The 27140-nt window shown below is 34.2% G+C and overlaps 1 protein-coding gene across 5 annotated transcripts in view; it reads left to right on the forward strand.

The window, feature by feature from the left end:
• Cnksr2 (connector enhancer of kinase suppressor of Ras 2) overlaps positions 1-27140 on the forward strand; it is a 255259-nt gene that overhangs the window by 84844 nt on the left and 143275 nt on the right. For all 5 annotated transcript variants that reach the window (XM_051142006.1, XM_051142007.1, XM_051142008.1 and 2 more), the window contains exon 5: positions 6317-6358. In XM_051142006.1, coding sequence (XP_050997963.1) covers positions 6317-6358 — 42 coding nt within the window. The remainder of the gene's footprint in view (positions 1-6316; positions 6359-27140) is intronic.

Below are 27140 nucleotides of genomic sequence, written 5' to 3' on the forward strand. Positions count from 1 at the left end.
CAACACCCATTATATTAAAAGTCCTGGACAGAGCAGAGATACAAGGCATATACCTAAACATAATAAAAGCAATATACAACAAGCCAACATCAAACTAAATGGAGAAAGACTGAAATCAGAGACAAGACAAGGCTGTCAACTCTCTCCATATCTCTTCAATATAGTACTTGAAATCCTATCCAAAGCAATAAGACAACTAAAGGAGATCAAAGGGATATAAATTTGGGGGGAGGGAGTCAGAATATCACTATTCACAGGTGATATGATAGTATACATAAGTAATCCCAAAAATTCTATCAAGGAATGCTAGGGATTCTTTAATGATGTGATTTCTGGTAGGATGACCACACAACGAAGCAAGTCACAATACGAAGTCAAGTTGTGCAACAAACTAGACTTTATGTCAAAATAAGAAAGCAAAAAAAAAAAAAAAAAAAGTAATTTCAAAATTGTATAGGAAGGGATAGAAGGATTGAGAGGATGGTAAGGAAAGGAGTGAGGGGATGAATATATTCAAAGTACATTGAAATTCTCAAAGAATTAATTTTGAAATGGTGGGTACATTATTAAGGAAGAGACTCCCCCTATCTGTCATATTTCTGAAAGTCATGTAGGATGAAATCCCAATGAAATAAGCTATAGTATTTTGGTAAATTTATCAGTTACTTGTTAAAATTCTACCACTCTGGTGGGAAGGAGCTTTGAAATGAGTAAAATCTCTGTTCCCCTTTAAACACTTAATTTTCTGACAGCCTAAGCCTTTTTATATTTTCATAAAATAATTCCATAATACTGCCTTTGCTTTCTTTCCTACTGCATTCCTTGAACATACTTTATATGATAGCCAAATAAGTCTCAATGTTCCTTACTAATTTTGTCATTGGCCAGTGTTTTTTCACTTTTTAATTTAAATTTTTTGTTTTTATTATTATTATATTTCTTTTTAACATATACATTTATATTATTACACATAAATGAAATAAGCTACATACAGCAGGAAAATCCATTAAACAATCAGAAATTATATAAATGTCACACTCATAGTGATTTGGCCATTTATATTTGGAAAACTTGAAGTAAACATCTTTCCTATCTTGTTGAATTCAAAATTCTGAATGAAAATCAATATCTATCATATCTTATCTCTATTAACTTAAAACATCTATCTAAATCTAAAAACATCTTAACCCCTAGCCAACTAAGCTTAGTTGTAAGACTGAACTATCTGGTCATAAGCCACATCAGAGACTTGAGAAGGAAGGAGGTATTGTACCCATCCAACTCAATTATAATACAAGGTTTACTTCCAATATCTTGAAAGTGGTACTGCAGGCTATTTAAGATAATTAAGTAATACAAACTAATTGTTAGTTGAGCAAGTCATTTTCATGTCAATTACTAATCTATTTTTATCACAAGAATATACATCTTAGGTGTAACAGATACGATTCTATAGAAAAATAAGGTAAAATAGTTGGATGAGGTCTTCAAATCCTCAGAAACATAAAGACTATGGCATTTAAAAATGTTTTTATTATTTTAAAGATAAATTTACAATGAGACAGGTTAACTCCTGACAACATCCAGCCTACCTAGAAGAGGATGATGAGTATCAAAGAACCTCCTTATGGAGATGGCTTCAAGTGTGGCAAACCAGCAACTGGGCAAAGTGTCCTCATTTCTGCCACAAACAGAATTCTGCCTAAAGATTGGCAAGCTTGGGTGCCCAGTTGTCTTTTATATAGCCTGAAGTTTTATTTTGTCCTGAATTCCCAGCTTTTTTATTCAAATGCCATTTAGGCCAACTAAAATACCGTCTATTCTCCCAGAGAGATAAATCAGAATTATCAATCATAATTTATTTTCTTTCTTTTTTATTTTTATTTTGTGTTTGTTTTTCGAGGCAGGGTTTCTCTGTGTAGCCTTGACTGTCCTGGACTCACTTTGTAGATCAGGCTGGCCTTGAACTCACAGAGTTCACAGGCTGCCCCTGCCTCCCTGAGAGCTGGGATTACATCAGTGCACTACAATGCCCGGCAATTTATTTCCTTTTGATGGACCTTTGTATTAACATTATCTTACTTATTATTGTTTCTCTCCCAATAAATAAGGAAACCAAGGATAAAGTTTAATGTATCTTTCATCACTCAAAGATATCTGCCATCACATTTTAAAAATACCAAAAGGCATTTTGGCAAACTGTGACTTGAGTGGAGGGATGGAGTTGTCAACAGAGGAAAGAGATATCCTTGAATTACTCAGGCATATAAAACATTTCAATAGCTTAATGACAGAATTATATAAATGTGTTTATATGAATATCCTATGTGCAAAGGCTTGTGTTGGTGGAACATTTAAAAATCTTACTTTTAATGTTTATTATTATTGCTTATAAAAGTATTGTATCAACACTAAAATTGAACTGATGGAAACCTTTGGTTATAAAAATGCAATTCTGTGAAGTACAGTAATGTATAGCACTAGAGACCTATAATATTTCTTTTTATGTATTTAGTAATCTAGTTAATGTTTTTTATGAGTATAGTATACATATGTGTTAATGAGAAGTGCCCCTTGGTGCTTAAAACTTGTTGATCAGTTATATAGTATACCATTAGTAGTGTCAGGAATAGAAATCATTTTGTATGTTCTGTGATCCATATAGCAAAGATAATTTTTTAAATAAATGGGTAATTTATTATAATCTATGATCCAGTTCATCTATAAGATGGTGTTTCTATATACATGATTTTTTAAATAATTGATCAAAATTGAAGAGCAGTCCTCATTTTTATGAATATCTTCTCATTAGGAATTAAGTGCATAAAATTTGAATCACATGGTTTACAGAATTGTTATATGGGTAAGGATGAAGAAGAATTGCAAATTACCTTTTACCTGTACAGTATAAGAGATGTGGGTATTGAAAGATCTCTTGGGACTGTATATTGTTCTAAATCTAATTGTTGAAAATTATAAGCCAGGCATGGTGGCACACACCTTTAATCCCAGCACTCAGGAGGCAGAGGGAGGTAGATGGCTGTGAGTTCGAGGCCAGCCTGGTCTACAAAGCAAGTCCAGGACAGCCAAGGCTAACACAGAAAGATCCTGTCTTGAAAAACCAAAATTTTTTTAAATTTAATTCAGGCATGAAAATAACTAGAACATAAGAGATATATCTTTACATAGCATTGATATGTTTATAATGTATATTTTTCTATATGTAATATTATTTTCTTTTTAAAACTTGAGATAAGTTTTTTACGAATAGATTTTGCCCCAAGTGCTACTAAAACCCACACTGAGAAGCAAATATTTAACATCCTATTTTAATGGAAGTAAGATAACTTACTAATAAAATTAACCCTCCAAAGTACCTGTGACTTTTTATTTACTATAATAAAACAAATTAAATAAAATTAGTGCTTAACAAAATATCATGTGGTCATTTTGTTTTTATTATTTTCTCTGATAGGTTAATATTCACTGACTCTGTTCCTTGGTTTTGTTATTTGGTACTTAATATGCTGTGGCTTCATCCTTGATAAAAAGCCTCTGGTTTTCAGTAAGAAACAGGGCAATCTTGGCCAATGAAGGTAGAAATACAAAAAAGTATAAGCAACTATTCAATATAGTGAGCTAGTAAATAAGTTTAGTAGATGAAAAAAATGATAAATTTTATGATATGTAACTATATCACATTTTTCAAAGTAATAGAGGACTGTTTAGAGCAAGCCAGCAGCAATGTTTTTAAACCACTTTAGCAATCTGAATTCTGTACATTTAATAATTTTTTAGTTTGGTTAGTTGTTCCTCTATCATTTAGTAATCTTGAAAAATGAACATTTTCTAAAAATACCATGTTCATCAAAATCATCTTGGCACTCTTCATTTGCGAGCCTACTGAATCTATACTACTGGGTATGAAACCTGTGACTGCACACTAACTTGGTCTCTGAGTACTTCTTGAATGGAAAGCTGAAAGTTGAAAATAAGTGCATTACCTGGAATGTGTTTGACTGCAGATACATTGCTCTTGCACCAGTGCCTTTACATGTGCTGCCTGTTTAAAGCTACCATTAGTAGTTCCATTGATGTACAAGTTGTCTGGTTTCTCCTTTACTCTTCAAGTCTTATAATTGTGTTGGTTAAACTAATCAAATGAATTTCCAAATGTTTTAGTATATACTTAAGGTTTAATACCTTTTCATCTGAGCACCATAAAACTTACAAAATATCAATTGAAAATTCATTTTTTAAAGTTTTACTTGTAGTCATTTAGCTATGTCTAAATGGTATTTTAAATGGTAAATATATACATTTGTATATATTTTTATTCTGGTTGAAAATCTTAACTACCTTGGTCACTTTATTATTTATTTCTTTACACTGTTTCTTATAAAATTGCATCAGAATAGTTAAGCATGTATCATTAGTTCATTTTTCAAATACACTTAAATCTACAACTATAAATGTAATAATTCAGGAACAGCTGGTGTAGATTCTTTGAAGTCGGTAATTTGACTGAAACAAGGAATGCTATAATATAGTTGTTTCGGATTTCATAAGGAAAGTATTACTTTTTAAAATTAAATAATTTTCTTCCGTATAATTTTGTGGCATTTATGCTTCTAAAGGCATTAAACTTTAAATGTCATGAAAACAAATTTCCTATACAGTTTTTGGCAATCTGTGCAAATGGTATATGGTTTTGTTTCATTTCTGTTGCTTTAATAAAATACCATAAGATGAATCAATGCAGGGGAGAAAGGGGCTTATGTCATTTCATAATTGTAACTACCGTTCATCATTGTGAAGAAGTGAAGGCAGTAACTTCAATCAGCTGGCCACATCGAATTCACAGTCAAGAGCAGAAAAATGAATTCATACATCTTTTTTTGCTTGTTTGTGCTCAGCTCAGTATTTCCATCTTTTATCGTTTAGGGCCTTTGCATAAGAAATGGCACCAGCTACAGTGAGCTGGGTATTCTTGTATTAACTTATGACAATCCCCTGGCCTTGGCCTCAGGCCAATCCAATGTAGACATTGAGATTACTCATTTTTATATGCCTAGCACAATAGTTTAGTATTTGCTCATTCAAGAGGAAAAGAAATCTTATATGGTCCAATCAGTGTGGTATATATTGTATCACTAAAAACTATTTTACTAAATACATATTATCCTTACTAGTATTTTAAATTTTCATTTTAAAGCATTAGACTTAGAAATGTAATTAGTGCTCCACAGTATTTAGTGTACTTCCAGACATTGCACTATCATCTTATGTGCTCAGATTATTCTATTTAGGAAGTAGGGCTCTCATCATGTTGATTCCTAGCTGAATACTAGTCATCTTAGATACTTTCGTTCTGTCATCACTCAAGATATATATAGTACAGTCCTATCTTATATATTTCTAATCTGATTTGGAATCAGCCATTTTCCAGCAATGCCATTTGGTATAATAAGACAAAAACACTGAAATTTTGTTTCTAAGTAAAAGTGATCAGATTTTAAAAATTAAAATAGTGATGCCAAACAAGAATAATATGCTGCAACTGCATATTTATTATCCTATATATGTCAGTCTCTAGGCCAAGCAGTCCATCATTTCCTTGCTTAATTCTCAGATCACACTTACTGGGTCACTACTACCACATATCATGTCTCTGTCCAGTTTACAAATTTCTGGAAGAAAGTAACAGGTATTAAATTTCTAAGCAGAAGTCATGCTTTATATTGTGGCTTATTAACAAACAGGTGTAGGCTAAAGTATGGTTGGTTTTTAAATTTTCAGAGATTTAATCGATGTAAGAACTATAGACATATTTTGATTTTAAATATATAATATAAAGTAGATTTGGTAATTTGCAGTAGTTAGAAATATTGAAAGTATGAGATTTTGATATGAATGTTGAAATAAATGTTACTGCTTTATTAATGGTCTAACCTATAATAAATCAGTGTTCAAAATCTTGATGATATTTTGACAGATTCATTTATCACAGAGAAAGTTTAAAGAGAAAAATGTCTAATAATTTTAAGTGTTTCAAAAAGTAGTCTTAATGTGTATTGTCCTTTGTTATATGGTCTTAAAGCTTGTCAAATTAGAAACTATACTTAAGGAAAAAATAACTGACTGTCTAACCATACTATTATTACTACTTTGGTAAAAAGTAAAAATTCTAGATTTTTCCCACTCTTATTTCAGTATTACTTGAAATATGAAGAATTTTTCTTAGTACAATTACTAAAAACATAGTTTAAAAATGGATGCTTAATTTTTTGAACATAATATTTGTTTTATTTTTTAGGATTGTACTGTATATGAAACTGAAAATAAAATTCTTCATGTGGTAAGTAACCAATTTTTATGTAGCAATTAAAAGACTATGGCTTATAAAAATTAATCCATAATTTCAAAAAATCTACTAACCTATAACTGTCAAGTATACATTTTAGGAACCTTATAAAAGAATCCAAACATGTTAGTTGTAGTCACCCTGTTTTATCTAATAAAAAATTATGATCTAATATTTGAATATGTAATATGAAGCAAGATTTAAATGAAAAAAATTATATTGAAAACATCATTGGAAAGAACTTGTCTCAGTGCACTTATGATTTTAAAAAAGATCAGAACTAATTATTTTCTTCTACAATGGGCGTATTTTACCATTATATTCATTTGGATGAAATATTTCTTTCTTTTGGTTTTGGTTTTGGTTTTGCTTTGGTTTGTTTGTTTGTTTTTCCATACAGGATTTCTCTATGTAGCTTTGGCTGTCCTGAACTCACTTTGTAGACTAGGCTAGCCTCAAACTAACAGAGATTTGCCTGCCTCTGCCTCCCCAAGTGCTGGGATCATGGGCATGTACCACTGCACCCAGGTGGATGAAATATTTAAGAAAATCAGCTGTACCAATCAAGGACAATGCATTCAGCAAACCTAGACCCCCTGTTCAGATCTATCCAATGGATAGCTTATTCTCCACAGTTGTGTGGAGAGTGGGGACTATCTCTGACATCAACTCTTGTGTCCCCAATGGTGGGGAGGCCTGGTTAGCACTCAGAGGAAGGGGATGCAGGTTATCTGGATGAGACCTGATAGTCTGTGGTCATATGGTGGGAGGAGGAGGTCCCCTTCTCTCAGAGGTCTAGGGGAGTGGAATAGGGTGGAAGAGGAAGTCGTGGGGGGGAATGGGAAGATATAAGTGAGGGAATAACAATTGAGATGCAATCTTAATAAAATATATTTTTAAAAAATCAGACTTCCACAGCTGGGCTTGGTGGTGTGTGCCTTTAATCCCAGCACTTATGAGACAGAGGCAGGCAGATTGCTGTGAGTTCGAAGTCAACCTGGTCTACAAAGTGAGTCCAGGACAGCCAAGGCTACAAAGAGAAATCATCTCAAAAACCATAAAAAAGAAAAAGAAAAGAAAAGAAAAAAATCAGACTTTTTGCTCTGCTTTTATACTCAACAACCAGACTTCTAAGTGGCAATTGGCATTACTTGTTGAATCCGCTAATGACTTGGCTTTTTTTTTTATGTTTTTGTTATTGATGGTGATGTATGCATGTAGAGATCAGAGGACAAATTGCAGTCTTTTTTGTCTTTGCTGACATTTTATTATGAGAAGTGAGGTATGGTTATGTTATACTCAGTAAAATGGTGTCTGTTGACACAGACGAAAGAAAGAAAGATATTTTGATCTCTAATACAAAGTGAAATGATTGAAGAGATTGGACAAGGAGTACAAGTACAAGTTTGTTTCTTTATTTTTTGTAAATCTGTTTTCAATGAACACTCACCTGTTCAAATATGTTCTTCACTTCACTGAGAGAACATGGTACTTCTGCAATTATTGGGTACTAGTTAGTTAGAATCCATATGTCTTGCCGTTTTTATTTTTTCTGTCTGTGACTTTGGAATTTATTAATTATTTGAACCTTCAAACAAATGTTATTTTGTATCTTAGGAGTAAGACATTTATAAAATGTCCTCTTAGTGTATGTGGGGAAACATGAGCTCAGAATGGTAGCCATGCTGAGTTAATGCTCTTCCTCTCATTGTGTACCAGTGATGACCTTTGTCACGCCTTTAGGCTGCTCTCAGGAAAGAACAATTAATGTAAGTTTCTCCTGTTTAGTCTAGGAAGAAAAAATAACTATGTCTACCTCTTTTAGGTCCAACTATCCATAGGCTCTGAAGAATAGAAAATAACTAATATTTATTTAAAGTATATACATATGTATTCCAAGCATTAATTTACATTGTATAAGCATGTTATTGATTGAGTAGTAATCTTGAAATTCATTCAAAATGTAAAATTGTTTTGTATTTATTTTATTTATCATTTACGTATGCACACATGTATGTAACAGGACATATGTGGAGTTCAGAAGAAATTTGTGAGTGTAGGCTCTCACCTACCACGTGGGTTTCAGAGATTAAACTTGCGACATCAGGCTTGGCCGCAAGTGCATTTTCCCCACTGAACCACTGCAAATGTCTAAACATTTAACCACACATGTAAAGCCACTGATACTGTCAATGAAGAATTCCATACCTGATCTCATATGATAGGACTCATTCAAAATTCAGGCACACAGTACAACTAATCAAATATTGCAAAGGAAAAGGTTTTTATATATCTTTTTTTATATATCTACAAAAGTTTTTATGTATCATTTTCATGCATCTAATGCAAGAATACCTGAAAAGTATAATGAAATAGTGTGTGCGTGATCCAACTGCAGACTCTGAATAAGACCTTTGCATATTACTTACTGTATTTTATTTCTTTAATTAATTATGCTTATTCCCTCTAGTGCATAAGGATATTACTAAAAGTACCTCAAAATGTCTATGGATAATCTGTGTTTGACACAGACAAAAGAAAGAAAGATATTTTGATTTCTAATACAAAGTTAAATGATTGAAGAGATTGGACAAGGAGTACAAGTATAAAATTTTTATAGAAGAATGTGGTATTGGAAGACTACTATACATGACCCAAAGAAACAAAAGAATTGATTGTTGAAGAACTATTCTGAAAGAATTAACAAAATTCCACATAAATTAAGAATGAATTTTTCAATTATATATTTAAGTTGTGGGCTCATTGCTTTGTAATTAATACATTCCATTTAATGTGCTGATTATGATGAAAGAAGAGCAGATCTACCTTAGTGAATCTAAACTTAAAGAGAACAGTAAGGGTTTCATAAACTAGTTTCAGAATTTTAGGGCAAAACTCAGCCTGAAAGTTTTAAAGATTTGTTGTTATAAAGCTTCCGATAATGGGAAAATGAAAATATCATCATTAATACTATAGTTGTTCATTCATTGGCTGATGCTAAAATAGTCAACATGCTTCTGAATCAAGGTGATCATGATAATAGTTACAATGACAGTAGCATTTTTAACAGTGCAGAGAAAGTGCCTATTGTTGACACAGTGTGAAAATGGATAATAAGCTTATTGGAAGAATAGAGAAATGTTCATTTATTCAAGAAATCATAATAGTTTATAAGATGAAAGAGAGACTTTTGAGACAAAATCTTTTTTTATAGAGCAGGTGTCTCTGGAAGAAACATTTTAAAAAGTATCCAGCACAATGCTGCCTCCTTCCTAGGAGACCTACTCCTTATCTTTAACTGCTTCTAATCCAAAGGTTTTCAACTTGTGGGTCATGACCACTTTGAGGTCAAATGACCCTTTCAGAGGAATCACCTGAGACCATCAGAAACATAGATATTTATTTTATGATTCATAACGGCAAAATTACGAAGACACAACAAACAACATGAGAAACTGTATTAAAGAGCCACCACTTTAGAAAGCTAGAGAACTGTGTATGAGGGGGACCTCTTCCCTCAGGAACAGTCATAGGGGAGGGGAATAATGGGAAAATGGGAGGGAGGGAAGAATGGGAGGATACAAGGGATGGGATAATGATTGAGATGTAATATGAATAGTTTAATAATATATATTAAAATATAAAAAATAAATGTGTAAGAAAAAAAGAAAGTTAGAGAACCATTATTCATCTTTATTCTTTTTGTTTGTTTGTTTGTTTGTTTTTTATTATTTTTTTTATTAATTTATTCTTGTTACATCTCAATGTTTATCCCATCCCTTGTATCCTCCCATTCCTCCCCCCCCCCCCATTTTCCCATTATTCCCCTCCCCTATGACTGTTCCTGAGGGGGATTACCTCCTCCTATATATTCTCATAGGGTATCAAGTCTCTTCTTGGCTACCTGCTGTCCTTCCTCTGAGTGCCACCAGGTCTCCCCCTCCAGGGGACATGGTCAAATGTGAGGCACCATAGTACGTGAGAAAGTCATATCACACTCTCCACTCAACTGTGGAGAATATTCTGACCATTGGCTAGATCTGGGAAGGGGTTTAAAGTTTACCTCCTGTATTGTCCTTGGCTGGTGCCTTAGTTTGAGCGGGACCCCTGGGCCCAAATCTGCCTATCATATTGTTCTACTTGTAGATTTCTAGGACCCTCTGTATCCTTTTATTTTGCTATTCTCCCATGCGTCTCTCGTTTAGAGTCCCAATAGGATGCCTTCCCCTCTGTCCCAGTTTCCTGGTAAGTGAAGGCTTTCGTGGGACATGCCCCTTGGGCTAGTATGCAGATATAAGTGAGTATATGCCATTTGATTCTTTCTGCTTCTGGGTTAACTCACTCATTATGATTATTTCTAGCTAAAAGCCAGAAGGGCCTGGACAGAGATCCTGCAAACCCTAAGACACCACAGATGCCAGGCCAGACTACTTTACCCAGCAAAATTATCAATAACCATTGATGGAGAAAACAAAATATTCCATGACAAAAACAAATTCAAACAGTACCTATCCACAAATCCAGCTTTACAGAAGGTACTAGAAGGAAAACTCCATCCCAAAGGGTCAAGCTACAACCAAAACTACCCAGGAAATAGATAACTATCCCATGGCAAAAACACAACTACACAAACGCTCGACTGGAAACAACATCAAAATTAAGACTCTTAACAGTCACTGGTCATTAATATCTCTCAACATCAATGGTCTCAATTCTCCAATAAAAAAACACGACTAACTAACTGAATGGGTACATAAACAAGATCCAACATTCTTCTGCATCCAAGAAACACATCTCACCCATAATAAAAGGCATTACCTCAGGGTAAAAGGTTGGAAAAAATATTCCAAGCAAATGGTCACAAGAAGCAAGCAGGCGTAGCCATTTTAGTATCGAACAAAATAGACTTTCAACCAAAATTAATCAAAAGGGATGAGGAAGGACACTTCATACTCATCAAAGGTAAAGTCATCTTTATTCTTAACTAAAATAATAAAACATCTTTTGCAATAACATTTTAGTCAAAGGCATTTTGTTTATACACCAAAAGTCTGTATTGCTGCTACTAGATAACAGCTAATATAGGTGTGAATAAGTTATGGACAGCAGCTGCTTTTTGGTATCAAATAAATTTAGAGTAACCAATGATGGTGATGTCAAATAACCAGTGATTTTCCTTGTGAGATGCTAAAATGTTGACAGCATTATTTTCTGATAGTTCAGAGTACATATTTGCAGGAAAATATATGAAATAACATATAAGGTGTATGTAAAACACGAGTTTGGTGTCTACACTTGGTTCACAATCCTAAATTGTTCCATCATTTATGTGCATATTTTCCACAATTAATAATCCATAATCCAAAACGCATTTTTGCTCCAAAGCATTTTTGATAAAACATACCAAGCCCATATCTCACTTAATCATACATTTACAGTAGATAAAACTGTGGGTTGCAGATATTAACTGTCTAAGTAATGAGTTTGAAATTAGATCATGGACATGTTCATTTTAGATCTAGTAGTACCAATTCAAGTTCCCTGAGGCCTTGTCAATTGTATTGTCCTTTTTCCTATGGAACACAAGGCTAGTAATTAGTTAGGTATGTTGTTTCAGTTATTAAGAAAAATAAGCAGACCCTTTATGTCCTACATTACTTATTTCCTTTAAATGACTGTTTCATTGGCATTAATTTTTTTGCCGAAGTGACTGTTTCTCCTGAACTATTGAATTTACTTAAACTTGGACCTACTCCTATGGATTCTTCACTTGGTCGGAGTGTATGTCCTAATTTTCTCCTTGTGCAGTTTTGAAGAATGATCTATTTGATTCAATAGAGTTGTATTTAATTTCCCGTATGTATTGGCTGCTAGAGACATAAGATCAAAAGTTAATAGTTGCACTCATTTTATATATTAACTTCATTTTAGGTTTTCACTAATAGCCATTTCTCTTTTCTTTTTCTTTTTTTCTTTTTTTGCTTAATGTAAATATGGTATATTTTTTTATATTTTTTATGTAATTTAATTAAAAGGAAGAATAGGTCCAGTAGGGGAAAATGCATATTTTTGAACAATATTCTAATGTTTGCAAAGTAATTAAATACAAGATAATAATTGATAGATTGCTATGAAAAAGGAAATTTTATTTCTGAAAAATATGAGATGGCATCCTGTGACAGGATGCCAATAGTTAATTATTTTTATTTTTATTTTTCCATACAATATATTTTTATCACAATTTCCCACTCCTCCAACACCTCCCAGATCCTTCCCACCTCCCCACCATCCCAAACAGAAATAAATTTAAATGATAAAGCAATATTTCAAGATTTCTCTTCTATGATATCTCCTCAGTCTAATTTTAACTAGTTTTGCTAACATAATGAGTTCTCTCTGATTCTAAAATATTACTTGTAATTTTATTTAAATCTAAAATAAATAATAGTCATTTATATTTTAAAATAACTATTTCTTAAATTTCTAATGAATAATTTACATTATTAGTAAATTGAGCTTATATTAGTAGTAAATTCTGTTCTCTTCATATTCCAAATTCTTAGGTACTTGTTATTTCAAGTGAATGACAAGATTAATACTTTAAAATTTTCAAAGTGAATACAGTATGTTTACTTAGGGAAGTTCTCTACCCTAGCTAGTTGAAAGTTTAACATCCTGTCTGGTGATAATAGAGACACTAATAGCATTAGTCAGTCAGTTCAGCTCAGAATGTGATTCTATGCTGTTACCATTCTACTTCTCATCCTAGCGTCTTCTTTAGGTGGGGGAGGGGCGCAGAAACAGGGTTTATCTGTGTAGCCTTTGCTGTCCTGGATCTCACTCTGTAGACTATGCTGGCCTAGAAATCAGAGAGATCTGCCTGCCTCTGCCTCCCCAAGTGCTGAGATTAAAGGCATGCAGCAGCACACTTGGCTTCATCCTAGCTTCTTTATGCAAGGAAATGTTAAATAATAGAACTCTTAAAAACTTTTATTATGTTTTAGGAAGAAAAATTCATAGGTCTCTGAATGGCAATTCAGATTTTATAGTCTTTTCGATTTCATAAAATATTTTTATATGATTAAAACCAAGATTTGCCTAGGGTTGAACATGGTGGCTTACATCTTTAATCCTAGCACTTGGGAGGCAGGCAGAAATCTGAAATTATGCCTAGTCTTGTCTGCATAATGAGTTCCCAGACAAGCCAGAAGTGAAACCCTCTCTTCAAAAAAAATTGTATAAGTAATAAAAATAAATTTCAAATGACACATATTAGTATAAAAATTGTATATATTTATACTGAAGAAAATTAGTTGAAGATGCTTATAAGTTGTCAAGATCATATACTTTAGGAAGTCCATGAAGAAATACAAGTATCATTGCACCCTTTAACACCTTGAAAAACTTAGCTGATGAAAGTTCTGAGATATGCCTTTTCTTAAATTAGGTCAGTACGTAAGGATTAGTTAGTTAGAGAGAGAGAGAGACAGAGACAGAGACAGAGACAGAGAGACAGAGACAGAGAGAGAGAGAGAGAGAGAGAGAGAGAGAGAGAGAGAGAGAGAAGGATATATTATCTAATACATTACAATATTAAATTAACCCTGCCTCATGAAGTAGGTTTATTAAGCTTATTTAACGTCCATTGTAAGAGCTAAAAAAAAATCCTATTTTTGAAAATATATAAAGAAAGTAGATAGGTCCACTCTAAACTGAGACCAAATAAGCTAAGAAAGTAGCTGTATAAACCAGCAGGGGCTTCCCCACATTCTGGCAGGAGTGAAAGCTCAGACAAAGGCAGGATAACTGGTTATACCTACACTACCTTGAACTGATCCTTGGGCTGCAGAGCACCAGCACCTGCCTCTGCTGACCAAGTAGGGAGCTCAGGGTATGGAGCAAACTCCCCTGGAGCTGAAACCAAGTCACCTGCCTGATCCAGGGAAGGGTTCCCTGATCCCCATAGGTGAGGGTTCTTGACCTATAGATACTCACCAATGAACTGCTCTCAATGACAAGTGAAGTACACCAGAAACTACTTCCCAATGTTGAGGCAACAAGTAACTAAAGGCCAGCGTAAAAACACAAACAACAAAAACAAAAACAATATGGAATCTCCAGAACCCAGCTATCCTGAAGAATTAATCCCTGGGAACTCAAACACAACTGGAGAGCAAGAAAATGACCTCAAATCCTTAGTAATGAAGATGATGATGGAGGAAATGAATAAAATCTATAAACAAATGCAGGAAGATGAAGCCAAACAGATTGAGGACATTAAAGAGGCCTATAGAGAGGAAATAAAGAAATCACTAGAAGAAATTCAGGAAAATACAATCAGATGAATAAAATCAATAAAACAGTTCAAGATCTGAAGATGAAAATGGAAACAATGATAAAATCACAGACAGAGGAAAGCCAGGAATGAGAGAACTTAGAAAAGAAATCAAGAAATGCAGAAGTAAGCTTCTCTAACAGAATTCAAGAGATGGAGTAGATGATACAATTGAAGAACTTGATGCAACCATCAAAGAAAATGTTAAATCTGAAAATTTTCTGACACAAACATCCAAGAAATCAAAGACACCATGAAAAGATGAGACCTGAGAATAATAGGCATTGAGAAAAGAGAAGACGCCTGGCTCCAAGGCCCAGAAAATATTTTCAAAAAATCATAGAAGAAAATTTCCCCAATTTAAAGGAGATGCATGAAAACCTACAAGAGGCATAGAGAACACAAAATAGAATAGACCAGAAAAGAAAATCCTCCCACCACATAATAATTAAAACAGAAAATGTATAGAACAAAGAAAAACTATTAAAAGCAGCAAGGGAAGAAGGCTTAGTAGCATATGATGGAAAACCTGTCAGAATTACATCCAACTTCTCAGCAAAGACCATAAAAGCCAGAAGGACCTGGGCAAAGATCCTGTAAAACCAAAAAGACCACAGGTGCCAGTCCAGAAACTTTGAATAACCATAGATGAAGAAAACAATATATTCCATGACAAAAACAAATTCAAATAGTACCTATCCACAAATCTGGCTCTATAGAAGTTACTAGAAGGAAAACTCCAATGCAAAGTGACAAAAAAAAAAAAAAAAAAAAAAAAAAAAACAACCAAAAATAACTCAGGAATTAGATACCTTCACTGTTGCAAAACCTAGCCACACAAACACTCTACTCCAACCAACATCAAAATCAAGGAACTTAACAGTCACTGGTCATTAATATCTCTCAACATCAGTGGTCTCAATTTTCCAATAAAAAGACACAGGTTCACTGAATAGATTCATCAACAAGACACAACATTCTGCTGCATTCAAGAAACACACCTCAGCCACAATGGTAGACATTATTACCTCAAGGTAAAATGCTGGAAAAAGATATGCCAAGCAAATGAACACAAGAACAACCTGGTGTAACCATTTTAATATATAATAAAATAGACTTTCGACCAAAATTAATCAAAATAGATGAGGAAGGATACTTCATACTCATCAAAAGTAAATTCAAACAAGATGACATCACAATTCTGAACACATATGCCTCCAATACTAGGACACCCACTTTTGTAAATGAAATATTAACAAAGCTTAAACCACACACTGATTCCCTACACATTAAGACTGGGAGACTTCAACACCCCACTTTCAACATCGGATAGGTCTACAACAGAAACTAAACTAAGAAATGATTACACTAATTAATGTCATGAATCAAAAGGATCTAACATATCTACAGAACTTTTCACCCCAAAACAAAAGATTATAACTTCTTATCAGCACCTCATGGAACCTTCTCCAAATTGATCATATATTAGGTCACAAAGCAAGCCTCAACAGATATGAGAAGATTGAAATAATAATACCTTGCATCCTATCAGATCACCATGGTCTAAAGCTGGACTTCAACAATAATAGAAATAATAAAAAGCATACACACACATGGATACTGAACAACTCTCTACTTAATGACAACTGAGTTGGGGAAGAAATAAAGAAGTTAAGGACTTCCTAAAATTCAATGAAATGAAGGTACAACATACCCAAATTCATGGGACACATGGAAAACAGTGCTAAGAGGAAAATTCATAGCACTAAGTGCCTTATTATTCTAAAGATACTTTGACAACAAGACAAGTTAACTCCTGGCAACACTCACCCTGCCTCAAAGAAGATGATGAGCATCAAAGAACCTCATGGAGTTGGCTTCAAATTTGGCAAATGAGCCACCGGGCAAAATGTCCTTGTTTCTGACACAGACACAATTCTGCCTAAAAATAGTCATGTTTAGATATAGGCAGTCTCGATGGCTGAACTCTGCCAAGACAAGGTAAGCAAGTCCTCAGTAGTTCCTGCCTCGTAAATATGTCTGTCAGATATATTGGGCCAGAAGGCTGAAGATGATGCTCCAACATTATAGAGAGTGTTGGGTGACTGTTCAGGCGTTAAACTGTCTCAGTCATTTTTTCATTTTGGAAGCTGCTATCCTGCACTTCTGGTTCACTCAGATATTTAAATTTTATCCCTTCTCAAATCTCTGATGGAGTTGAAGACCAGATAATTTAGCCTTTCAATTAAGCTTAGTAGGTTGGAGTTAAGATGTTTTAAGATCAAGATAAATGTTTTAAGTTAATAGAGATGAGATATAATAGATATTGATCTTCATTCAAAAATTTAGAGCCAACAAGATAGGAAAGATGTTTACTTCAAGTATGCCAAATACAAATAGCCAAATCACTATGAATGTAACATTTATATAATTCCTGATTGTCTCATGGTTCTTCCTGCTGTTATTTATTTATTTTCTTCATGTGTAGTAATATAAATGTATACGTTAAAAAAGAAAAACGATTTAAAAAAAGAGAGAAAACTAAAAAAAATGGAAACATCTTATTTAGGCAACTTAACAACACATCTGGAAGCCCTAGGGGAAAAAAGGAGCAGAAACACCCAAGAGGAGTAGACATCTAGAAATAATCAAACTCAGGGCTGAAATCAATAAATTAGAAACAAAGAGAAATATTAAAAGAAGCAACAAAACCAGGAGCTGGTTCTTACAAGACAGACAAACCATTAGCCAAACTAACTAAAAGGCAGAGAGACACTATCCAAATCAACAAAATCAGAAATGAAAAGGAAGATATAACACAGACACTAAAGAAATACAGAAATTAAGTCCTACTTCAAAGGCTTATATGTTACAAAATTTGAAAACCTAAGGGAAATGGACAATTTCTTGATTGAATCCACTTGCCAAAGTTAAATCAAGATCAGATAAACAAGTTAAATAGTTCTATTTCCCCTACAGAAATGGAAGCAGTCATTAAAATTCTCCCAAAAAAAAAAAAAAAAAAAAAAAAAAAAAAAAAAAAAAAAAAAAAAAAAAAAAACAAAAAAAAAAAAAAAAAAAGAAAAAAAAAGAAAAAAAGAAAGAAAGAAAAGGGCCAGCTTGTTTCAGCACAGACTTCTACCAGACCTTCAAAGAAGATGTTCTTCAAGCTACTCCACAAAATAGAAATGGATGTAACATTACCAAACTCATTCTATGAGACCACAGTCACTTTGATACCTAAACCTCACAATGACCCAACAAAGAAAAAGAATTTGAAACTAGTTTATCTTATGAACAATGATGCAAAAATACTCAATTAAATACTCACAAACCAAATACAAGAACACATCAAAGATATTCATCATGACCAGGTAGGCTTCATGACAGGCATACAGGGATGGTTCAATATACAGAAATCCATCAATGTAATCGACCATATAAACAAACTAAAAGAAAAAAACAACACGATCTTCTCCTTAGATGCCAAAAAAGCATTTGACAAAATCCAAAGGTTTTAGAGAGATAAGGAATACAAAACACATACCTAAACATAATAAAGGTTATATACAGCAAGCCAATAGCCAACATCAATTTAAATGGAGAGAAACTCAATGAAATTCCTCTAAAATCAGGGACTAGACAAGGATGACCACTTTCTCCGTATCTCTTCAATATATTTCTTGAAGTTCTAGCTAGAGCAATAAGACAACAAAAGGAGATCAAGGGTATCCAAATGGAAAGGAGGGAGTCAAATTATCCCTATTTGCAGATGTTATGATAGTGTATATGAGTGACCCCAAAATTCCACCAAATAACTCCTACAGCTGATAAACACCTTCAGCAAATTGGCTGGGTACATAATTAACTCAAAAAAGGCAGTAGCCTTCCTGTATACAAATGAGATTGTTCTGAGAAAGAAATTAGGGAAAACTACATGCTTCACAATAGCCACAAGCACTATAAAGTATCTAGAAGTAACTCTAACCGAGCAAGTGAAAGACTTGTTTGAAAAAACCTTCATATATCTGAAGGAGATTGAAGTTGACATGAGAAGATGGAAAGATCTCCCTTGTTCATGCATTGGGAGAATTAACATAGTAAAAATGGCCATAACCAAAAGCAATCTGCAGATTCAGTGTAAGCCATATCAAAATACCTACACAATTTTTAAAGACATTGAAAAATCAATTTACACCTTCATATGGAAAAACAAAAAACCCAGAATAACCTGCTGTCCTTCCTCTGAGTGCTACCAGGTCTCCCCATCCAGGGGACATGGTCAAATGTGAGGCACCACAGTATGTGAGAAAGTCATACCCCACTCTCCACTCAACTGTGGAGACTGTTCTGACCATTGGCTAGATCTGGGTAGGGGTTTAAAGTTTACCGCCTGTATTGTCCTTGGCTGGTGCCTTAGTTTGAGCGGGACACCTGGGCCCAAATGTGCCTATCATAACGTTCTACTTGTAGGTTTCTAGGACCCTCTGGATCCTTCTACTTTGCTATTCTCCCATGCTTCTCTCATCTAGAGTCCCAATAGGATGTCTTCCCCTCTTTCCCTGTTTCCTGGTAAGTGAAGGCTTTCATGGGACATGCCCCTTGGGCTAGTATGCAGATATAAGTGAGTAGAGGAAGGACAGCAGGTTACCAAGGAGAGACTTGATACCCCATGAGCACATACAGGGGGAGATAATCCCCCTCAGGAACAGTCATGGGGGCGGGAATAAGGGGAAAATGGGAGAAAGGGAAGAATGGGAGGATACAAGGGATGGGATAACCACTGAGATGTAACAAGAATAAATTAATAAAAAATTTTAAAAAATAAATAAATAAAAATACTGGAAGTAAAAAAAAAAAAACAGAATAGCTAAAACAATCCTGTACAATAAAAGATTCTCCGGAGGAATATTCATCCCTGATCTCAAGCTTTACTATAGAGCAACAGTAATTAAAACAGCATGAGACTGGCACAGCAGTGGGATGGTTGATCAGTGGAATCCAATTGAAGACCCAGAAATAAATCCACACACCTATGGATACTGGATTTTTGACAAAGAAGCCAAATCTATTCAATGGATAAAGGATAGCATCTTCAACAAATGGTGCTGGTCTAACTTGATGTCTACATGTAGAAAAATGCAAGTAGACAAGAATTTATTACCATGCACAAAACTCAAGTCCAAGTGGATTAAAGACCTCAACATAAAACTAGACACACTAAATCTGTTAGAAAAAAAGTGGGGAAGAGCTTGGAACTCATTGGCACATGAGACAACTTCCTGAAAAGAACACCAGCAGCCCAGGACTCCAAGGTCAACAATTAATAAATGGGACCTCATGAGGCTGAGAAGCTTCTGAAAGGCAGGAGACACTGTCAACAGAACAAAGGGACAGCCTACAGACTGGGAAAAGATCTTCACCACAAGGAACATCTGACAAAGTGCTAATCTTCAAAATATATAAAGAACTCAAGAAATTAAACACTACCAAACCAAATAACCCAATTAAGAAAAAGGGCTCAGAATTAAACAGAATTTTCAACAGAGGAGTATCATATAGCTGAGAAACAAAGAAATGCTCAATGCCCTTAGTCATCAGAGAAATGTAAATCAAAATGACTCTGAGCGTCCATCAGAATGGCTAAGATCAAGAACTCAAGTGACAGCACATGCTGGCGAGGATGTGGAGAAAGGGGAACACTCCTTCATTGCTGGTAGGAGTGTAAACTTGTACAACCACTTTGGAAATCAATCTGGTACTTTCTCAGAAAACTGGGAATAGGGCTACCTCAAGACCCAGCTATTTCACTCCTTGGAATATACCCAAAAGATGCTCCGCCACACAAGGACATATGCTCAGCCATGTTTATAGCAGCCTTATTCGTAATAGCCAGAATCCACAACCTACATTTCCCTCGGTTGAAGAATGGATAAAGAAACTGGTTCGTTTACACTATGGAATACTACTTGGCCATTAAAAACAAGGAAATCCTGAAATTTGTAGGCAAATGGATGGAACTAGAAATAAGCACCCTGAGTGAGTTAACCCAGATCCAGACAGGTACATGTTGGACACTATAATTGGACACTAGCCCAACAAGGATGTCCCCTGAAAATCTTCACTTAGCAGGAGATTGGGTTAGATACTGAGACTTCCTATTATAACTCCAGGTGAGAGAGGTATGGGAGAATGGGGAAATGGAAGGACCCAGAGAGTACTAGAAATCTACAAGGAGACCATCAAGGCTGGTGGATCTGGACCCAGGGTTGTCTGCTCAAACTACTGTACCAACCAAGGTCAATGCATGCAGTAAACTTTGAACCTCTATCCAGATCTAGCCAATTGACAGCACATTCTTCACAGTTGTGTGGAGAAGAGGGAATGACTTTGACATGACTTATTGTGCCTCCTATTGACTTTCCCTTGGTGTGGAGGCCTGGTGACACTCAGAGGAAGATTAAGCAGACTACCAGCATGAGACCTGATAGGCTGTGATCATATGTTGGGGGAGGAGGGCTCCTTCTGTCACAGACCTAGGGGAGGAGAGTAGGGTGAAAGAGGGAGGAAAGGGGAACAGGAAGATACAAGTGAGGGGATAACAATTGAGATGTAATCTGAATAAATTAGTTAAATAAAAAATAAAGTGCCTGTATTAAAAGTAACAAAATAGGAAGAGAAGTAAGACCACACTAAAAATCATTAAAAGTAAGAGTGGATATTAAAGAAAACTTGAGACTTTAAAAAAAATGTAGACTTTAATAATACAGTAATACGATATTTACATATTCAAAAGTGACAAATATAAGAGAAAATAAAGGCTTTAGAGGTAGCTTTTGATTAGCTTACCAACAACTCTTTCTGAGAAAGAAAGCAATAATAAAAGATATAATAGAATAACTTTTGGAAATAAATTCAAATACTCACCAAAGTAAAACATATGTTGGAAGGATAATTATTTCAAGATATTGTCATAGTAATATTTCATAATTATAATGGCAAGAAGTAACCCTGCATTTATTCAGCCAGAGAGTCAAGTGAAAAAGAAACCCAGTTTGATGTTGTATTTCTGTAGTCCAGTACTTTAGAAATTGAGAAAGGAGGATCATGAGCTCTAAGTCAACCTGGGTTGCATATGGCACTCTATATCAAATATGAAAGAGAGAAGGGATAGTGTATGGGAGGGAGGGAGGAGAGAAAGAATATGTGTGAATGAATATGATTGAGAATGAACATGAATGAATATATTTCCAAAAGATCAAAAAACTGCAAATATTTCAAAGAAAAGCAATGGCCAAAGCTCATGTGCAAAAACAAATTTTCAAAACACATGTTTTTAGATTAATAAGGTTATTAAAGTACTTTCTTGATAAATATATTTGAGAAAGATTATAAAATAAGTGAAGCAAAATAAATCAAATTCCAGAATACAAAGGTATAGAATGACAAAGAATACATGATAAACAAACAGGTGAGATGGTTACGAAGAAAAAAGAGCATAGACGTGCTAATTATATTTAAATGACCATTTTAACAAATTATCAAAAGATAAAGTACATATCCTAGGTTTTATGTATTTTTTAACACAGCAATCTTTACAACTTATATTAAATCATAATAGCTACTAGTACTCGCCAGACACAGCCATCCTCAGATATTGAGAGATTTTTTAAATGCAGTAATAAAATATATTTTTTGTCTATTCACAAACATACTTTTAATCACACTCATGTGGTGATAGTAACCTTCATGAAAATAGGATAGGCAGAATTTATTGCTATACATGTATAGTGCCAAATCCTTTTAGTTTGACATACTTTCAAGTCTCAGAAAAATTAATTTTAATATTTACCATGTATTTTACAATTTGCTTCTGCCATTACTTTGGGTTGTCAATACAAACTATTTCATTTTGGTTCTCAGAAAAAAATATTACTATCATTACATTACATTACTATCATTACATTACTATCATTATTTTATGGATGAATATATTTAAATATAGAATGGTTATGTTAAGTTTCACAAAATGATGGAAATGATTTATGATCAGTTAAGAACTCAATGCAGCCTGTACTCCAAGATTCAGGAAAAATTATGAAAGAGAGGGTGGAAAGATTATAAAAAACCAAATGGACTAGGCTGCCTGCTGCTACTTAGTGTCTTCTAGACAGGACAGAGAAGGTGCACCTTTGAAATCTCAATAGTATGATGCCTTACATAGTACCATAATGGCATAATGGTAGCACCAGTTGATATGCTAATGTGAACAGAGGAAATTTTACAAGATCCCACCTCTAGATGAAGAGCCTTAGGCAATCAGTGGCTGCTAAAGAGAATAAAAATCAATTTCCTTCATCGACAAGCTCTCTGATAGGTTATCCAGTCTCAAGTGGTTATCCCTAAATACATGTACATAAATGCAATAATAAATGTACCTAGTAGGTTAGCTCAGGGCACGTAAGGAACTGGATAGTGAGACAGAGAGGGGAAATGCTGAAAATACAATTCTCATGGATGAAATTCTCAAATAAAATAAAATAAAAACTCTTGTAGTCTGGCTCCTGAGTCCATAATCCTATATTTTCCTGGAAATAGAATCTAGACTAAATTGTGGGACACAGCATTTTCTACAGGAAATGTTCAAAGAAGCATAATATAGAATAATGAAAAATGAGAAATAGAGTAACCCTGTAGTCAACTATGGTATATTTATTTACAGGATATAATATTTACTATTCATAATAACTATCTAAAATGTTCAGGAATATATAATTTATGAATAAGAGATATTAATATCCCCAAATATTCATTGAGCAGTAATAAAGCAAAGATTCTAAATTATGATGCATAAGCACAGAGTAAATCATTATATGAAAATTTTAGAGGTGCATATTCTGGAATAGTAATATTTATTACATATGCTTGGAAAGAGAGCTGAATTTTTTAATCTGCAAATACACTCCTCCTTTCAGTTAATTTATAATTTGAATACAATGAAAACAAGAAAATTATATATTTTATTCTACTATATTGATACTTTTTATGGGTTTTAAGCGTAATTTCATATTCATATAAGGAAAATAGTCAAAATTGGCTTGAATAAGGCTTAAGGTCAGTTTTGACGTTCCATGTTTTTCATCTTTAAAATCAGAGAAATCTATGAAAATGTATAGTGGAAGGAGAATTTGCATATAGTGATAAACAGGGATTTGTATTAATGTAAATTTTGATAGTGAAAGAAAAGAATTCAACAACGTGTGGTTTGGGGTCTTGCCATTAGATTTAATTGTCAAAACAGAGAGCAATACGATAAAGTACATTGGAAATAATTAATGTACCATGTATTGGAGTGATCATTTACTGAATTTAGTCAGTGTTATATATTATCAAATGTGTAAGTTGAAATTTCCTTCAATTAGGTCTTATATTACACGTTCCTTGGCATGTTGAGGACCATCTGTTTTGTGTTGCTACCATCCTTGTTTTATAAGGTAAATTGGCTATGAGAATCTAGGACTTTCTTTAGCTGCATGCTTTTTCTCCTCACTCTCACCTTTGACTGAAGGCTTTCCATTTGGAAAAGCTATTGCAGGCCTTGGCCTGTAGCTGACAACTGTGCTTGTTGCAACCCTGCTGTTCTCATTTGTGAGTCAGGATAACTTGTCAGCTTTGATAAACTCTTTAAAAAATTCCAGGCCATGTGAGTCCATTAAAGTCCCACTGCTTAAATCAAACTATTCTGATACCAAATAGCATATTTTTACCTTAAAAAAACAAGGTGGTCTTTGTAAACTGAATGGGAAGAATAATGCATGCGTTCCTTTTTTATTTTAGTGTTCAAATTTTTTTTTACTTATGAAGTGCTTTACCATTCAAAAATATGCTCCTTCTTTTCCTCCTCCTCTACTTTCTCTACTCCCTCCTCCCCTATTTTCTCCTCCAGTTCCCTCTCCCTTTCATTACCCCCTCCTTGTTTCTCCTCATCTCTTTTCCCCCCAAACTAATTTTCCTGAGTTGACTCTGATAATTTATTTGACTACTTTCTGTGTGTTAAAGTTTTTTTCTTATTTTATAAACATCTTGTACAATTTTCATATCTGCAATTTTATTATTTTTTCTAAAAATCCATTCGGATTGAGATTCTTGTGGGTTTCTTGCTGTCTAGAATAAAGTACACAAGTGCAAGTGTTGGATCTAAGAGAGGAGTCTGGTAAAGGAAGTAAGGATCTGTTAGTCTTTGTCCTCACGTTGATATGACGTATTATATAACATAGCTTTCCTCTGCTAATGGTCCCGAACTTTAAAGATGATTTAGGTGCTACTGTAGCAGCATGCCCCATAACATAATCAAGGTGATAGCATTATTGAATCTTTAGAGCTTTCTTGAAATCAGTAGAATGCTAATAACTTAAAATTTCAAGTTCTCTGATCTGTGAAAAGACACTTTTATCAATTATAACCTGGTATCCTCTGTTAAAGTTGTTATCTTGGTCCAAATGCAAGTTGAATTTTTGTATGCTTGACATTTTATTGTGACTATAGCATTTACGCATGTAATTTCTAGTTATTTTCATTTAAATGATTTCTAATACTGAGTTTTCTACATGAAAAACATTTGGATTCTGGTTGGCATACATTACAGTTCATGTATCCCTGCTAACTTGACACTAATTTACCCTTTGAAGTCAACATGAAGATACATGGTAACACTATTACTGAGTTAGAAATTGGTTTCTTAACTGTTGTGTTGGATTTTTGACAATTTACTGGTTAGTAATACTAGAAACTTTTAACTGTACATTAATCTCTCTACTGGAGAGATGGCTGAACAGTTAAGATCACTTGCTACTCATGCAAAGGATCTGCGTTTGATTTGCAGTATCTACATTATAGTTCAGTTCCAGCACCTATGTTATAATTCATAACCATCTGTAACCCCAGTTCTAGGGGATCCAACACCTATTCTGGCTTTCTCACGCACCAGCCATTCACATGACTCACGCGCATGCATGAGTTTGCATTCCCACCAGCAATGAAGGAGTGTTCCTCTCTCTCCACATCCTCGCCAGCATGTGGTGTCGCTTGAATTTTTTATCTTAGCCATTCTGATGGGTGTAAGATGGAATCTCAGAGTTGTTTTGATTTGCATTTCCCTGATGACTAAGGTGGTTGAGCATTTCTTTAAGTGTTTCTCGGTCATCTGATATTCCTCTGTTGAGAATTCTGTTTAGTTCCAAGCCAAAATGACCATCCTACCAAAAGCAATCTACACATTCAATGCAATCCCTATCAAAATACCTACACAATTTTTTAAAGACATTGAAAGTTCAATTCTGAACTTCATATGGAAAAACAAAAAAACCAGAATAGCTAAAACAATCTTGTACAATAAAAGGTGCTCCGGAGGAATCTCCATACCTGATCTCAAACTGTACTATAAAGCAATAGTAATTAAAACAGCATGGTACTGGCACAGTAAAAGGCTGATTGATCAGTGGAATAGAACCAAAGACCCAGATATGAATCCACACACATATGGTCACTTGATTTTTGACAAAGAAGCCAAATCCATTCAATGGAAAAAGGATAGCATCTTCAACAAATGGTGCTGGTCTAAGTGGAGGTCTATGTGTAAAAAAATGCAACTGGACCCATATTTGTCACCTTGCACAAAACTCAAATCCAAGTGGATTAAAGACCTCAACATAAAACCAGAGACACTAAATCACTTAGAAGAAAAAGTGAGGAAGAGCCTGGAACATATTGGCACAGGAGACAACTTCCTGAACAGAACACGAATGGCCCAGGCCTTAATGTCAACCATTAATAAATGGGACCTCATGAGGCTGAGAAGCTTCTGTAAGGCAGGAGACACTGTCAAGAGAACAAAGCGACAGCCTACAGACTGGAAAAAGATCTTCACCAACCCTACATCTGACAAAGGTCTAATATCCAAAATATATAAAGAACTCAAGAAATTAAACACCACCAAACTGAATAACCCAATTGAGGACAGTCTTTATCTGGTACCATTTTATGTGATCAAAGATACTAGATTTTTTAAATTACAGCCCACTTACTATAAAATTAGTGTCCAATGTAATTGAATCAGTATAAAGATGAAAATACACAATAACTTAAACAAGGGAAGTTTTGTACAAATAATTATTAGCCTATATTAGAAGGATGTCTAATGTGATATAAAAGGAATCATAAATTATTCCTGAAGACTAAGACAAATGAGTACCAGTAAATGATACTTTTTATAGCCAAAGCAGTCACCCCCAGGCCTTAGGAGATGTTGTTTCAGGTTTGCATAGATTAGAGCTGACCCAGAATTGCTGCAATAGGAGCAACATTTCATAATGTAGGCAGATGAAGATTGTGGAAGATCTTATAGCAAGATTTTGGTGCTGCTATAGTAAGATTTCAAGAACG

This window comes from Acomys russatus, chromosome X, assembly GCF_903995435.1.
Source record: "Acomys russatus chromosome X, mAcoRus1.1, whole genome shotgun sequence".
Lineage (NCBI taxonomy): Eukaryota > Metazoa > Chordata > Mammalia > Rodentia > Muridae > Acomys > Acomys russatus.